Source organism: Oncorhynchus gorbuscha, linkage group LG05 (genome assembly GCF_021184085.1).
Source record: "Oncorhynchus gorbuscha isolate QuinsamMale2020 ecotype Even-year linkage group LG05, OgorEven_v1.0, whole genome shotgun sequence".
Classification (NCBI taxonomy): domain Eukaryota; kingdom Metazoa; phylum Chordata; class Actinopteri; order Salmoniformes; family Salmonidae; genus Oncorhynchus; species Oncorhynchus gorbuscha.
Genome location: NC_060177.1, coordinates 39,682,901 through 39,700,171, shown reverse-complemented (window position 1 = coordinate 39,700,171; position 17,271 = coordinate 39,682,901). Strand labels below are relative to the sequence as shown.

The 17,271-nt window shown below is 40.7% G+C and overlaps 1 protein-coding gene across 2 annotated transcripts in view; it reads left to right on the top strand.

Moving 5' to 3' along the window:
• The window catches only part of LOC124035930 (protein kinase C-binding protein NELL1-like), a 467,070-nt gene that overhangs the window by 111,871 nt on the left and 337,928 nt on the right, over positions 1–17,271 (top strand). For both annotated transcript variants that reach the window (XM_046349864.1, XM_046349863.1), the window contains exon 4: positions 6,392–6,562. In XM_046349864.1, coding sequence (XP_046205820.1) covers positions 6,392–6,562 — 171 coding nt within the window. The remainder of the gene's footprint in view (positions 1–6,391; positions 6,563–17,271) is intronic.

Sequence of the window (17,271 nt, the reverse complement as noted above, 5' to 3'; positions counted from 1 at the left end):
TCCCGCAACATGATGCTGCCACCCCCATGCTTCACGGTTTGGATGGTGTTCTTCGGCTTGCAAGCCTCCCCCTTTATCCTCCAAACGTAATGATGGTCATTATGGCCAAACAGTTCTATTTTTGTTTCATCAGACCAGAGGACATTTCTCCAAAAAGTACATCTTTGTCCCCATGTCCAGTTGCAAACCGTAGTTAGGCTTTGTTATGGAGATGTTGGAGCAGTGGCTTCTTCTTTGCCTTGCGGCCTTTCAGGTTTCTGTCAACATAGGACTTGTTTTACTGTGGATATAGATACTTTTGTACCTGTTTCCTCCAGCATCTTCACAAGGTCCTTTGCTGTTTTTCTGAGATTGAGTTGCACTTTTCGCAACAAAGTACTTTCATCTCTAGGAGACAGAACGTGTCTCCTTCCAGAGCGATATGATGGCGGTGTGGTTCCATGGTGTTTATACTTGCTTACTATTGTTTGTACAGATGAACCTGCTACCTTCAGGCGTTTGGAAATTGAACCAGATGAACCAGACTTGTGGATGTCTACAAAAAAATGTCTGAGGTCTTGGCTGATTTCTTTTGATTTTCTCATGATGTGAAGAAAAGAGGCACTGAGTTTGAAGGTAGGCCTTGAAATGCATCCACAGGTACACCCCCAATTGACTCAAATGATGTCAATTAGCCAGAAGCTTATAAAGCCATGACATCATTTTCTGGAATTTTCCAAGCTGTTTAAAGGCACAACTGTTAATTATAAGTGAAATACTCTGTCTGTAAAGAATTGTTGGGCAAGTTACTTGTGTTATGCAGAAAAGTAGATGTCCTAACCGACTTGCCAAAACCATAGTTTGTTAACAATAAATTTGTGGAGTGGTTTAAAAACTAGTTTTAATGACTCCAACTGTATGTGTAGACCCCAGACAACTAAGCAAGCACTAAAGATAAGTTACTTTCCTGTCCCAACAATACATGACATCTTACCGGACCTGTCAAAGCAAGAGTATTCAAACTGTGTGACGTCAAGAATGGTTTCTGGCATGATACAGTATATCATGCTGAAACACTCCACGCTTAGGATTGCTCAGCATCTTAACAACCATTTCAACATTAACATCTGTTACCCCCAATATCTCTTTTGTAGTCTCCACAACAACCTTCAACCTGTAATTTCTGCTTTCCACAACCCAAGTCCTACTGATAGTCTTACAAATAAAAGCGGCCTTTGACGCCACACATTCATGAGCACAAGATTTCTGAACGGGCCTCGAAACCATGCCAGAACCATCAGAAGCACCAGCCCCGACAGTAGGTCCACTTACTACAGGTACATCCATGTAGGATCCATCAGTCCGCACTGTAGTTCTACCAATCTGTTTCCGTCCTCTGCATATGAAATTTCCTGACTGATCCTATATCTCTGAGCCTCTCTAGCCTCTCTCTGTACCTGGCATCCACCAAATGCTGCACTGTGTTCTCCCCCACAATTACTGCTCTTAACCTTCACGTTCACCATAATCATGTGCCCCTCCACCCTTGGCACATCTTTTCTTTCCTTTACACTGAGCAGCTTCATGTCCCATTCTTTGGCATTTAAAACACCACAGTGCAAACAACTAAAATAAAAAAATAAAGATCAGAAAAAAAAACTTCTCATCGCTTTTAAAAAGATTTGTAGCACTCTCATTTTTAACTTAGCATTCACACATGCATACACTGGATGTGGGATGTTGTTGGTTGAGTCGTTTGCTGGGACAGAACAGAGCAGCTAAGGAACTAAGGAATCCTTTTACAGCTGAATCAGCGGAAATTTCAGAGCACCAACTGTAGTACTCGATAAAACTCCGACTTTCATTAAAACATACATGCAAGGTACTCAATTAAAGCTACACTTGTTGTGAATCTAGCCAACATGTTAGATTTGTAAAATGCTTTTCGGCGAAAGCATGAGAAGCTATTATCTGATAGCATGCACCCCCCCCCGAAATACCTGAACGAGACCTAAAGAAAATAATTAGCGGTAGCCGGCGCTACACAAAACGCCGAATTAAAATGTAAAACATTCATTACCTTTGTCGAGCTTCTTTGTTGGCACTCCTATATGTCCCATAAACATCACAATTGGGTCTTTTTCCCGATTAAATCCGTCATTGTGTACCCAAAATGTCAATTTATGAAGGCCGTCTGATCCAGGAAAATTCACCTTTACAAGACGCAACTGATAGAGGAAAATATAGTTTAGATGATCAATTATGTATACTTTAATGATTAGAACCATTCATGCTAATACTATTATATTATGATTTGAAAAGTATGGGTTCTTAATTGTACTGTTACTGAAAATGTAAGCAGAAATTAATTGTGTCTGTGTCTCCTGGGAAAGTTTTAAAGCAGAGATAAGATAGTACTTCAAACAGATAAGAATGTTTTGGTTGGATTCCATTAGCAGAGAGAAGTATATCCTTTAGGCAGGTTGGAATGCAGTTTATGAGGGGAGTGAAACTATCTCCAGGACCGAATACTACGCCATTGTAAGACTGGGAGAGGGGGGTGTAACTGATGACGTCATTTTATGTCTTCTTCAGATTTAAAATGTAATGTTCTTTGTATTTTGGGTCAGTACTCATCAAGAATAAATGCTGAACTTGTTTTTTAAGACTGGTCTCTTGCTAATTCATGCAAATGATAAACTTACAACTTATCATGAATTAGAAATGAGTGCGAATTTAATTGGTTTTGGCAATAAAACATAAGGGAATTTAAAATTCCTCTATCAGCAACGTAATTTTTTTAAATTAAAAAGTTGCCTATAAACTTTTAGAAATCACTTCAAACTACTTTTGTAAACCAACTTTAGGTATTAATAAACATTAATAATCTATAAAATTGATCACGGGGCGATCTGTATTCGATAGCAGCAAGTCTTGAAATCATCGTCCATTTTTTCACTTTCATAACTTCCTCGGTGTACCCCAAGACAGGAAGTGCCTATACGTCATCCCACCAAGGATAAACATGCAATGAAATGCCAGTACTGGCGACATCTATTTTCTATCGCCATAGACAATACATAGACTGGCAGATGAATATTTTTTTTGTGTTTTTGGTGAACAGTTTTCTTTGGGATTTTTACTCCTAAACAGGTTTTGTTATAGCCGCAGACATGATTTAACCAGTTTTAGAGACTTCAGAGTGTTTTCTATACACACATACTTATCATATGCATATACTATATTCCTGGCATGAGTAGCAGGATGTTGAAATGTTGCGAGATTTTTAACAAAAAGCTGCGAAAATTCGCAGCATCCCTAACAGGCTGTACTTTTCCAGGCAAGACTTTCTCAAACCTCAGAATCACTGATAAGCTTTCACTTCTTTGACCCTCTTTCCTACTGATCAACCTTTTGGTCTCAATCACTCTTACCTCACTTCAGATCATCTCTGGACATAGATATTGGGACTCCAGTGATGACTCCCCTCAATCTAGCATAAGCACCAGGGACATGGCTTTTAATCTTTTTTCCATTAAGCTTTACATTTTCAGAATATTTTCTTGCTGAGCCTGGCTACCACACAATATTAACAGTCTACCATTTCCATTGACCCAAGCTCATTTCACTTCTTTCTCTACAGCATTATTTAGTGAGATAGGGTGTAAGTGAAGCCCTGTGGTCTCATCAAACACTATCACCACTTTCCACTCCAACACATCATTACTCTTGCTTCCTAGCTTGGCCCTCTTTACTAGATGCTTCACTGCTTTCTGTATCATGATCTCTCTTCCTATGTCTTTCCACTACCAATGATTACGGTCAACCTGGTTGTTGGGCAGTTGATACAACTTAATTTGGTGTTCTTTTCTCCTGATATTGTTCAAACAAAATGTTACGCAACAGCTTTTCGACATCTTAAAAGAAGGGTCAGTTGAAGAAAGTCAGTTGGAATCAGCTCTTTGGCTGATAATCACGACGTACATTTCATGCGATAATCTGTTCATGCTAAAAATTTGACGTTTAGAAAGTTTTTAGGTAAGATACAGTTTGTTGATTAAGGCAACATGGAAGTATATTAAAAAAGGACCTGAGAAGATCTCTAGGGTCAATTACCACCATGCTTCCGCTCCTCGTTCTAGTATCTTTTCTCGTATATCTCCCCCCAGAATTTAATCAAGTAGCTGCCGCGAGATTTCCATTCTGGGTTTCAGAGATAAGATATTTTATGACATCATAGTCAGGTTGTATACTGGTTATCAAACCTGTCACAGTGGGAAAAAAAGTGTTTTGTTGTTTTGAGCTCTCCTCAAACAATAGTATGGATTTTTTTGCAGTAATAGCTACTGTAAATTGGACAGTGGAGTTATATTAACAAGAATTTAAGCTTTCAGCCAATATAAGACCAAATCTGTGATTATGACACATGGCACTACATGATTTACAGTTGTTCTGTTGACAAGACTCCTATCTCTAAGAAGTAGTAAGTTTTGCTAACGTCTGTGTAGCAACCAGATAAGCAAAATATTATATCTTTCCCAAGATGTCTTGATAGCGAAAAATGTGTTTATACCTGGTTGCAATCTGGTTAATAAGACATCACATCCCGTAATTAAGACATCACAAATTTAGCCCACTGTCCTTGTGTATGAATATACTCTATTTACAAACAGCTCGTATTGTAAAGGGACAACAGAAACCTGGATTAGGGAGGTTCTGGTTTTGATTAATCACTTTATGAAAAGATTCCAGCCGCTAATGAAAATGTCGGTAGACTTGGATGCATGTGAATGTTCGTTGTAATGCCCAGCAACGAGGTTGGTGATCACTTAAAGGTGGCAGTTGCCTGGGTACAGAGTGGATGTGTTGATTTAATGGTGGCTCTTAAACATTGAAGAGTGGGTGTTGGTTGGTTGTCCACTGGCATGGGTTATGTCACGGTTTACATAGTTGCACCGGGTGTGATTTAAATTAATAAGAGGCAATGAAGGCTTTTGAAGCTGTCACTGCCAACTGTCTGTCTGTACCTGTTTGTCTGTCTGTTTCTCTTGAACAGCTCCTGAACATTGCAGTGGGAACAGGTTCACCCACTCTTTCCTATTAAGCATACTTCCTTTTGACCAAAGCCCATATGGCAAAAATAGTGTATTATATAGGGAATAGGCTTCTATTTGTGACGCGGACACATGCTTTTAAGGGTTTTCAACTTTGTTAATTCACGCCACATTTGAGTTAATGTCCCTTCATTGATCCACAGCCCATTGAAACCATGGCCATATACATGCTATTTCCGCATGTCACATGCCAGTGCTGTCTGGTAAAGTTATCACAAGCTGTTCTTAGTTTTTCGATGAACTGAGAATTGGGAGAGGGCTTCCCAGAACGGAGCCTTACTTGGTATTCTACAGAGTGGGTTGGTTGTACCCTCACTGGGCATGAATATGGATGGGACCTGTCTGGGCTGATGTGTGTGTGCGTGAGTTGGGACACTGTGTGTGTATATGTGCATATGTGGTGTGTGTGTGCGTACATATGTGCATTTGCATGTGTGGTGGAGTCTGGGGGTTGGACACAGGAAGCTGGGGGTTGTTTCGAGGGGCCAGTGTGCAGCAGTTTTTGAGGAAACAGAAATGTCACGGCTGGCTGGCTACGGTTCCCTGGGTGCTGGCTGTGGCCGCCTGGATCTTAATTTAGCGTGGCTGATCAGTGCCCGAGTGACAGTTTGGGGAGGGCAGGGGCTGTATGGGGGTAAGGAGATTTCTGGGCTTGGGTCATTACGCCCAATTGAAGGTTTATGGTGCCGCTCCTCCCTGTGTGTGCAATGCTGGACAGGTTTAGAGACACACTCCTACAGAATTTTCCTCTGGGAGCTGACTCCCTCTTCTGATTTACCTCTGCACGTCTCCTGCTGTCCTTTTTTAATTTTCTTCTTCAGACAGGCAGCAGACACTTCTCATCAGTTCTCTTCCGACCTTTTCTGTTTTCTTTGGTTCTTTTCTCTCCTGTTCTTTTCTCTTTTTTCATCTTCTCTTGTCAGTCGAACCTTGAATGTTTTTTAGATTATTTGTATTATTATTTTGCTGTGTGCGTTATTATCTGGCTTGGTTTTCTCTTGCTTTTTGAGATAAAGACTATTCACATGTTTTAATGCTGGCATTATGATAACAAACAGCTCCAAGATGCCAATCACCCCTGACTGTAATGGTGTGGTTTGGTTAAATATATTATTGTTGCCTTTACAAATATATTGCATACAGTGAATATATGTATGTTGAATATTATCACACCACATTCCCCCATTGCATCGCCTCATATCCCCAAGCTAAAGCCTTCTCCATATTGCTCAGGGGCTTTAAGTGCTTCAATGATCTCTGAACTCTACCTATAACCTTTGTCCTCTCCTCCGCTGCAGTTACTTTGAGCTGGAGAGCAGTGGCCTGAGGGAGGAGATCCGATACCACTACAGCTACAAAGGCAAGCCTCGTTCAGAGTCCTTCCCCTACCGACTAGCCGACGGCCAGTGGCACAAGATAGCCCTCTCCATCAGCGCTACACACCTATTGCTGCATGTTGACTGCAACAGGTAAAAGATACACAGAGGCATAAACACATGTAGGTGCACGTACGCTTACATGCATATTGGGTAGCATACAATCTGCCCATCACCATGAGTGCTACAAGTACATTCCATACTACCGACAAGTACAAGCAGTAATACAGACTGAAAGTCAGGCAATGGAAGCATTAGCTTGAACCTCAAAAGAGGTGAAGAGGTGTTTTTATATCTGGCAACACTCATGTCACCTTTAGCACAAAATGGCGTCATAGCTAGCAAGATATTATCAGAGGTGAAACCCCTGATACTGCTGTGAACTAACATACCTTAAGGGAACATTTTGACATTTGCTGTATGGTTAGTGAGAAAGTCCATATTGGAAATGTACGGCCCCTTACTAGACGTCCGAAAACGTTTGTAAAATTTGCGGTCGGCGTCGGGCCGTGCGGCAGGGCCGTGCGGCAAGTCATCAAACAAACTTTCTCGGACATTCGGTTTCCGTTTTATAAAATAATCCAATTTTGGTCATTTTTCCGCTGTCCCGGAAAATCCCACAAGAGGGCATAAGCAATCATATTGCAAATGTACAAAACATCACGAATCACGACGGGGCCTTATCTCCAAAACGGAAAATATTTAGAAGCCGAAACTTGGTGAGCATAGGTTTGGCATAATGGGCAGTTGGCCCCGAACGAGATGGCGTCTAGGCCTTAACGGTTTTTGAGTTATGGCCATTTCTCTGGGATTAAAGGTCCAAAATGAAAATAGAGAAATAATTTTTCCGCTTCACGTCAAAGTCAAGGAGCCTCCGGTGTCAATAAAAAAAGAACCAGCCATTTATCTATCGTCATTTAAGAGAAATCGTACAATGACAAATTGGTGATGTTCAAAGATTGAAAAAACTAAGACAGTTACAGATCCAGTTGCAGGGTGTTCATACAAATCTTTTTAAACTGTGCTGTGGAGCTCTGCGAGATTTCTGTGATTTTCTATGATTTTCTGAAATAACACACACTCACTAAACCCTCCGTAAATAACTCAGTTCTCAACATAAAGACTTATAACTTAGGATTCTGTAACGGCATACCCCAATCAGGATATGTGTTTATTTATAGCTTCCTGTGCCAACCGGAAGTGCCTTAAATGGTGTCATTGTGGCTGGTTCCAAGGGTTAAAAAGGTCAGATCTTTTCAAAACTTCATATGTGTGATTATGCAACCCCCATGAACTGTAAGTCAGTCATTTCTACTAACAGATGTCAAAGAAAACCTCTCTCTCACACACACACACACACACAGACACACACACACAGCAAGGATGGAGTGAAAAAGTGCGGTGCTTAAAGACACACAGAGCCTGCAATGGCATTTCCATATTCTATAGGCCATGCCGAGTTCAACGAGATGCCCCGCTTGACCGTAGCTCGCTCTGATGGACATCGACTTGCTAGTTGACTTTTGTACATTTGCCACATGTTTAAACGGAGAGGGACCATCACCAAAATGGCATTCTGCACAATTCGACCTCAGGTACGTACCTGAGGTCCTCCCGATCCGTGAAAGCCTAACTTTGACCGTGTGGCATTAACCCTTACCAGTTAAAAGGTGTTTACATCAAACAGTTTGCATTGACTTCTCTCCCCATAGGAATACATTGCCTGCACCTCTAAATTCAACCTGAAGCCTATGTGGGTTATGAATGCCTTATGAACCTGTCTTCGATGACAGTCCATCAGGACACTATGAGATCTACCTGTGTCGATTCTAAGCTTGCTGGACCAACCAGAAGTGGTTAAAATCACCCTAAAAGTGTATATCCATACCCTACCTGCAGTTTGATAGAAATAGTGCATTCAAACCTGTGAAAATCTCAGGATTCTGTAAAAGTATACCCCGATGAGTATATGTGTTGACTTATACCTTCCTGTGACAACCGGAAGTGCCATAATTGGTGTCACAGGGGCTGTTTCGAAGGGTTAAAAAAGTCAGATCTGTCCAAAACTTCATATGTGTGATTAGGCAACCCCCATGAACTGTAAATCAGTCATTTTTCCCATAACATTTCACAGGAAAACTAAATCACACACACACACAACTTGGAAGGAGGGACGTATTGGGGTACGTAGAGACAGACAGTGCCTGCAAGAGTTAGCTTTGTTCGAGCTAAAAAAGAACCGTCAGAACTAGAGTTCTGAAACTTTAGAAATCTGTGCTAGACCTCAGGTCGATAGTGCGTGGTGAGTTAGGTGGCTCTTGAAGCCTCTCAGTCCGAGAAACAGCCTCGTACATTTGCAATGACTTCAATTCATTTTGACCATTACGAAAATGACGACATTTTGAAAAGTCTCAGAGACACAAGACTAGGTGCATTGAAACCGGCTCGGACCATAGAGACGGACCCCAACGTTTCTGTCCGATAGCTCATTCAAGGACCCCATAGCAAGGCATGGAAAAAAGTGGATTTTCAGCACCAATTAGGGTTTTACTCGGGCACCGAAGGACCTATCGAGCCGAAACTCGGGATTTGGGGTCGCCTCACATAGGCCTACACATAATGTCCGAACTGGACCCGCAGCTAGAACATAACTATGTGTTTTACGTTTTTAGTATGTTTTAAACTGAAGGCGCTGTGAATTAAGGGCCTGCTCTGACATATGTGATAGTTGGCTTCTAAATGAGTTGGAAAAAGTGGGTGTGGTGTCAATTGGTATCAGTTTGGTGTCAGAATGACATCTAATTGACTGATGGACACTGACTTGCTAGTTGACTTTTGTACATTTTCAATATGTTTAAACGGAGAGGGACCATCACCAAAATGGCATTCTGCAATCAACACTAAAAATGGCATCACCATAGTCTCCAGACTGTGCCGAGTTCAAAGAGACGCCCCGCTTGACCGTTGCTCGCTCTGAGTGCAGCGACCTTGAAAGTAAGTAGGCCCAAAATGAAGCCTGGACCTCAATGTCATTTGCTTTTGGGTGACAGTGAGAGAACCGTTAGGGTGAGAAGCACAATTCGACCTCAGGTACGTACCTGAGGTCCTCCTGATCCGTGAAAGCCTAACTTTGACCGTGTGGCATTAACCCTTACCAGTTAAAAGGTCTTTACATCAAACAGTTTGCATTGACTTCTCTCCCCATAGGAATACATTGCCTGCACCTCTAAATTCAACCTGAAGCCTATGTGGGTTATGAATGCTTTATGAACCTGTCTTCGGTGACAGTCCATCAGGCCACTATGAGGTCTACCTGTGTTGATTCTAAGCTTTCTGGACCAACCGGAAGTGGTTAAAATCTCCCTAAAAGTGTATATCCATTGATTGAAATAGTGGATTCAACCCTGTGTAAATCAGTCAGTTCTTAACGTAAAGACTTAAAACTCAGGAGTCTGTAAAAGCATACCCCAATGAGGATATGTGTTGACTTATAGCTTCCTGTGCCAACCGGAAGTGCCATAATTGGTGTCTCAGGTGCTGTTTCGAGGGGTTAAAAAAGTCAGATCTTTCCAGAACTTCATATATGTGATTAGGCAACCCCCATGAACTGTAAATCAGTCATTTGTCCCATAAAATTTCAAAGGAAAACTAAATCACACACACACACATCTTGGAAGGAGGGACTTATTGGGGTGCGTACAGACAGACAGTGCCTGCATTAGTTAACCTAGTTGGAACTTTTAAAGAACCGTCAGACCTAGATTTCCGAAACTTTAGCATCCTGTTCTAGACCTCAGGTCGATAGTGCGTGGTGAGTTACGTGGCTCTAGAAGGTTCTCGGACCGAGAAACAGCCTCGTGCATTTGCAATGACTTCAATTCATTTTTGCATCACGGAAATGACGACATTTAGAAATGTCCCAGAATCGCAAGACTAGGTGCATTGCGACCGTCTTGGGCCATATAGACGGACCCCAACGTTTCTGTCTGATAGCTTATTCAAGGACCCCATAGCAAGTCATGGAAAAAAAGTGGATTTTCAGCACCAATTAGGGTCTTGCTCGGACACCAAATGACCTATCGAGCCGAAACTTGGGATTCGGGGTCGCCTCAGCTAGGCCTACACATGACATCTGAACTGGACCCGCAGCTGGAACGTAACTACGTGTTTTACGTTTTTATTATGATTTGAACAGATGGCGTTGTGAATTTTGGGCCAGCTCTGAAGTATGTGATAGTTGCCTACTAAACGAGTTGGAAAAAGTGGGTTTGGTGTCAGTTTGTATCAGTTTGGTGTCAGAATGATATCTAATTGACTGATGGACGGTGACTTGCTGGTGACTCTTCATTTTTGAGCACGATAAATTCATGATGGTAAATGCCCATTGAACCATATTGCAAATACACGTGCATTTGCAAAAGTGAGAAAACGTAAAAATGAACATGATGAAGTCAACACAACGAGCAACAGAAAGGAACAACTATCACTGCCCGGCCATCCTGTGTTCATCAGGCCATTCAATTTAGCATTTCTGCAGTATTTTTGAGCATGTCAAATGTCTTATGGCATTTGGCCCAAAAAAAGAGTGACTTTTGACTTTGACTTTTGATTCCCTATGAAATCATATTGCAAATGGACAAAACATATGCCTTATGCACAAGTTAAAAAAAATGATGATAATAAAATATGACTAAAGTATGTTGATACAGTTCTTATACATGTGTAATTGGACACGCGCCCCCACCCCCCCAGCTGGAATGTGGCGCAGGGAACGCAAGAAATATTCCTAAAAATATTTAACCTCCACACATTAACAAGTAAAATAGCTCAAATGAAAGATAAACAAGTTGTTTATCTAGCCAGCAAGTCAGATTTCTAAAATGTTTTACAGTGAAAACATAGCACATATTTATGTCAAACCACCACTGCAGACATAGCTCATTAGCATAGCCAAGTAGGAAAAAATATGCAATCAACAAACGCAGGATTAAAAGAAAAATCATTTCACTAACCTTTTGATGACAGTAATATAACATGTTACACAGTACATTCATTTCTTTTCAATAATATGCTACATATATCCATAAATCTCTGTTTACAATGATGCATCGTTCAAAAAATGCTACCCAAATGTCCTGAGAAATGACGATAGCCCCGGCAGATAACGTCAGCTAACAAGGAATACACATCATAAACTTTGACTAAATATGCATGTTTTACATATGTATAGCAAGATACACTTCTTCTAAATGCAATTGCATTGTTACATTTAATTTTAACGTTACATTTTGCATTCACTAGACTATAATATGGAGTCGGCGCTCCCACAGTAGCATGATGACTCCTTTATCTTGGAGTCGACAGAAACCCAAAATTAATACCTTAAATATTCCCTTACCTTTGTTGTTCTTCCATCAAACGACCTGGAAGGGATTATACTTACCAAACCAGCGTTTAGTTTTCAAGTCTACGTCTTTCGGTTCTCAAAATACCCACATTTCGGTCGAAATTTACGCAGAAGTGATGTAGTTGCGCACCAAAACGTTGAAATTATATATTATATGTCTAGTTAACTTGTCAAACTAACTTCATAATCAAGCTTTAACATGTTATAAAGGTGTACAGCAATTTTGAGAACAAACAGAAACACAGGCACCGTTCAATCGATCTTGGAAGAAAGAGAGGACTTTACCTGTTTTTGATTGACTGGGAGCATACCGCGTGCTCAAACTCTCGCGAGCGGGCGATTCTCACAATGACAAGCCCCATTGAAAGCTGAGAACACGCTGAACACATGGAGACTGTTCTGGGAGCGGTAACTGTTTGTGGAGGGTGTCTGTGATGACGTCAAAGGTGGCCTAAGTTTTCTGATGAGAAGAGATAGTTTGGGAGAATGCATATTTTGAGAGTTCTGCTTTACACAGAGACACAATTTAAACGGTTTTAAAAGCTTTAGAGTGTTTTCTATTCAATAATATTTTTTATTTGCATATATTAGCAACTTTTGACAAAAAATAATTATGTTTACCATGGGCACGCAATTACTCCAGCGGGGGCAGTAGACAGCCCTATCCCTAAGAGGTTTTAACATTACTCTATTTCTGATCAATTTGATGTTATTTTAAGGCACAAAAAATGTGCTTTTCTTTCAAAAACAATGACGTTTCTATGTGACCCCAAACTTTTGAAAGGTGATGTATATAACACAGGACTGTAACCCAAACAAAGAGTAAGGTGTTAAATCTATAATAAATACATGGGACGAGACCCGTAATAACAAATGCACACTAACATGATAACACGCAAGCCGATACAACCGAGCACACATGACTGTAAGTCGCTTTGGATAAAAGCGTCTGCTAAATGGCATATATTATTATTATTATTATTATTACTCACAAGACCAAAGGACATGGAACAATAATCAACTAGGACAATGGGGAACAGAGGGCTCATACTAATCAGGGGGAATGGGAACCAGGTGTGCGTAAATAGACTTGACAGTCCAGGGTTATGATCCAGTAATGGTAATGATCCAGTTCGGTGATGCTTAGAAGACCGGTGACATAGACCTCCGGAACTGGACAACAGAATGAGCAGCAGTATCGGGGGAATCCGTGACAGAAACATACAGTAAATCATAATATCAGTACAAAATATTGAATTCCCAGTTTATGCTACAAATCCAACTTTATAAAGGGTTCTATTTGACTCAAATTTCCATGACGTAGAATAAGGTATTGTTGGCAGAATAGAGGGATGCAATTCAACACATGATTAATATAGATAATTCACCAATACATTTCTTGGTAGTCCAACGAATATTAGGTTGTAAAGCACAGCTGGCCTGATATATTGATTGCTGCCTCCAGCCCTTCGTTTCAGTTTCAATTACTCAAAATGTTGGACAAAAACACACAAATGCCAGTCATAACGTGGCTAATAGGCTGGCTTATCTATTTTTGTGGATATTTATTTAGCTAACTAAAAACACAGAGCTTAACTAGCTATCTGCTGGGAGGATGTTTTTCAGTGACTACAGCTAGAGATGCAGGTGTCATTTGATTAGCTACCAAGAAATGTGAATTACTTTGCTAGCCAGCCATGCTGAATTTGTATGACTGTTATCCACAGTTAGCATATCTCTAAGTTGTCAATCACATGCAATTGGCCTTGGTCAAATGGGAGGGAAGGCAAGTTCTCATTCATTTGTCAAAACATGAGTTGGGACATTTTTTTGTAATTTGTATTTATTATGGATCCCTATTAGCTTCTGCCAAGGCAGCAGGTACTCTTCCTGAGGTCCAGCAAGACTAAGACAGTTATATTACATTACACAACATATTTCACAACTCATTAAGGCTGTGCCCTCCAGCCACTGCTCTACTACCATATATCTACAACACAACATCCATCTGTACGTGTGAGTACACTGAGTATACAAAACATGAAGAACACGTGCTCTTTCTATGACATAGACTGACCAGGTGAATCGAGGTGAAAGCTATGATCCGTTATTGATGTCACTTCTTAAATCAACTTCAATCAGTGTAGGTGATTGGGTGCCCAGATCCTCAAAAAGTTCTACAGCTACACCATCGAGAGCAACCTGCCTGACTGGTGGCATAACCGCCTGGAACGGCGACTGCTCGGCATCTAAGGTGCTATAGAGGGTAGTTCGTATGGCCCAGTACATCACTGGGGCCAAGCTACCTGCCATCCAGGATCAATATAATGGGTGGTGTCAGAGGAAGGCCCAAAAATGGTCAGAGACTTGTGTTTCTTTTTATTATTAACGTGACTCTTCCTGAACTGCACTGTTGGTTATGGGCTTGTAAGTAAGCATTTCATGGTAAGGTCTACTACACCTGTTGTATTCGGCGCATATGTCAAAAAATGTTTGATTTGATTGGCTAGCAACACAGACGTCTCTACATTATGAATCCATATATATCTGATCTATGAATCATAGTTTTCTCAATTGAGATGCGGAATCATCCTTTTATTTGAGTTTGGTATCACTTTACTTACAGTAGTGTTATGTAGCATTCAGAAAGCATTATAACAAAGCCTTTATACGCATGACATAAGGAGTCTTAACTAATGGGTTAGTAGGACAACATCTATAGCTTTAAGATTTAAGTACACCAGATATATCCAGACGACTGAGGTTTGAGTATGTGAAATTAACCTCTTAAATGTATTGGCAAAATGTAGATTTACGCCTAAATAGACAAACCCAAAAGTAACTGCTAGTCATGTGTAATTGCATGATTCTGACATGCAAAAACGTGGTATATTTTCGTAAAGAAGACATCTGGGAGATTATGAGGAAATGATCAGCAGATAGATGAGTTACATAGTTCAGAAAACACAAGATCAAGCACACACATATATAGCCAATACCCAGAATGAAAAATCAATATTTATTCAATATATTTGTATTTTATTTGGAAAGGTATAAGTGGATTATTGATGGCTTGTGCTGGAAACACATCAGATGGCTTCCAAAACATCTGAAAAAATGGGATTGATAGACCTACATTAACAACTAGAAATGGGCAGATGTTTTAGTAAGTGGTGTAATGTTTGTTCACGGGACGTTTCCAAGTGTCCCTAAACCTTTCTATGTCTGTAAATGAGAAAAATAGTACACATTTTCAATCCGTAAATGCTATTTTTTTCCGTATAAAAATACAATTTCTACCATATCAATCTCCCTTAAACATTGTGGTGGTGTTATGGGGTATCCAGGGTATATTCAAGTTTCCTTTCAACCCCTCCAAAGTCCTAATGTGGTAATTGCAATGTTTTTGCACAGTGGATGTGCCTAAAAGTTATTGTTCACTATTAAAAACTAAATTTCTACAACACCAACTTCTCTCAAACATTGTGGTGGTGTCGGGGGTACATACAGGGGATATGGATGCCTACAGCACGTATGCAGGAAACATTATATTGTTGATGCACAAAGATATAGTCACTCGGTGGACATTCGATGTTGCCACTAAGTCATCCATCATCAGATAACATTGGCAATAGGCTAGATTTGTTCTTGCTACCCTAAGGATTAATTTGATACCCCCATGTAGGGATAGCTCAAACACAGACCAAATTGAAGCTCAACTTGTAAGATGTTTGCTGTTTTGTGAAAACATTGTGTAAAATAAACATTTTGACTCTCGGTGCTGGTTATCAAAAACGGTAGGTCACAGGCAGACAAAATAAGATATCCTCACGATCTGTGGAGTCCCCGCTTTCTATGTGTATCAACGTATTCCGTGTTTTTTTTGTTCATGCTTCACAACGCTAACGGGAATGTTGGTAGCAGCCATCTTGAAATGAGGTCATCGGCTTGGCCTGCCCTTATGAATTTGTATGCCCATATATGGTAGTAAGTCATACCAAAGATTAAGGCACCGATCAATAGCCAAGATACTCAGCTTTCCGCAGATAGGGGTTACCTTTTGCAGATAGGGGTTACCGTTCTCATACCAGACTGAATTGAATTTAAAAAAATAAAAGAGGGTCCCCAAATATGGGCACTTTATTTTGATGTTGCTAGGGTGTGTGACAGAAAAAGTATGTATTCACCTTATTTGTTGGATATGTAACAATTATTTACTTAAACAGTGAGATATTTCTGTCCTGCTAATGCTGAGTTCTATGGTGTCCACTCTAGCTTCCTGGTGATAAAACTTACAGCTGACATTCCAGTGACAGGATGTGGGGTTGTTGTAACTGGGATAGAGAGGAGTAGAACAAAGGCCTTGATGGTTCTTAGACACCCTGGCCTGGAATATTAGGCCAGGGTCGGGGGTTAAGATAATGCCAGGGGCAGATAAAAACAGGATGAGCCCAAAGTGGCTTATGTTGCCACTCAATCTATATGGGAGGGGTGGAACCAAGCATTCTGGGTATTGGCTATATAAACTGTGCATTGTCTGTATGATTTCGACTCTCAGCCTAACAGTCAGATCAAGACTGTTGGGCTGATGGTTTAATTATTGCAATAATTAATCCAAATTTACTGAAGATGATTCTTTAAATAAATGACCAAGTCTCTCTCAGTACTGAATTTCTACGACAGGTACCATTAGCCTTCATATTATAAGGGCACAAGGTGAGACACAAATGCAGACACAGGAGGCATATGGTAGAGCTCTGATATTTATTAAAACAAAAGGAGTAGGCAACGGCAGGTCGGGGACAGGTGAGTGTCCATAAACCAGGTCAGAGTCCAAACAGTACCAGACGATAGGCAGTCTCGATGTCAGACCAGACAGTGATCAGAAACCAGATCGGAGTCCAAAAACAGTACAAGGGGATAGGCAGGCTGGTACTCAGAACAAGCAGAGTGGTCAGGCAGGTGGGTTCGGAGTCAGGACAGGCAAGGGTTGAAATCAGGAGGACTAGAAACAAACAGAGACTGGGAAAAATAGGAACAAGGAAAAACACTGGTTGATGAACTGGTACAGAGAGACAGGAAACACAGGGATATAAACACCGGGGATAATAAGTGACACCTGGAGGGGGTGGAGACAATCACAAGGACAGGTGAATCAGATCAGGGTGTGACTCATATTGACACTCAAAGGCTATAGATAGGCATTGGTTAAAATATTGAGTAAGTCAGACGGTCAAGTTTATTATAATCATTTGTAGGTACAGTACATGAACACATGTACCGGAATTGGAATGATTTTTAATGAATGAATGGATGGAATTATTGTGCAGCTGCTATGTATCTCCTTTCCTCTATCTCTCTCTCTCTCTCTCTTTCTCTCTCCCTCTGTAGTGGG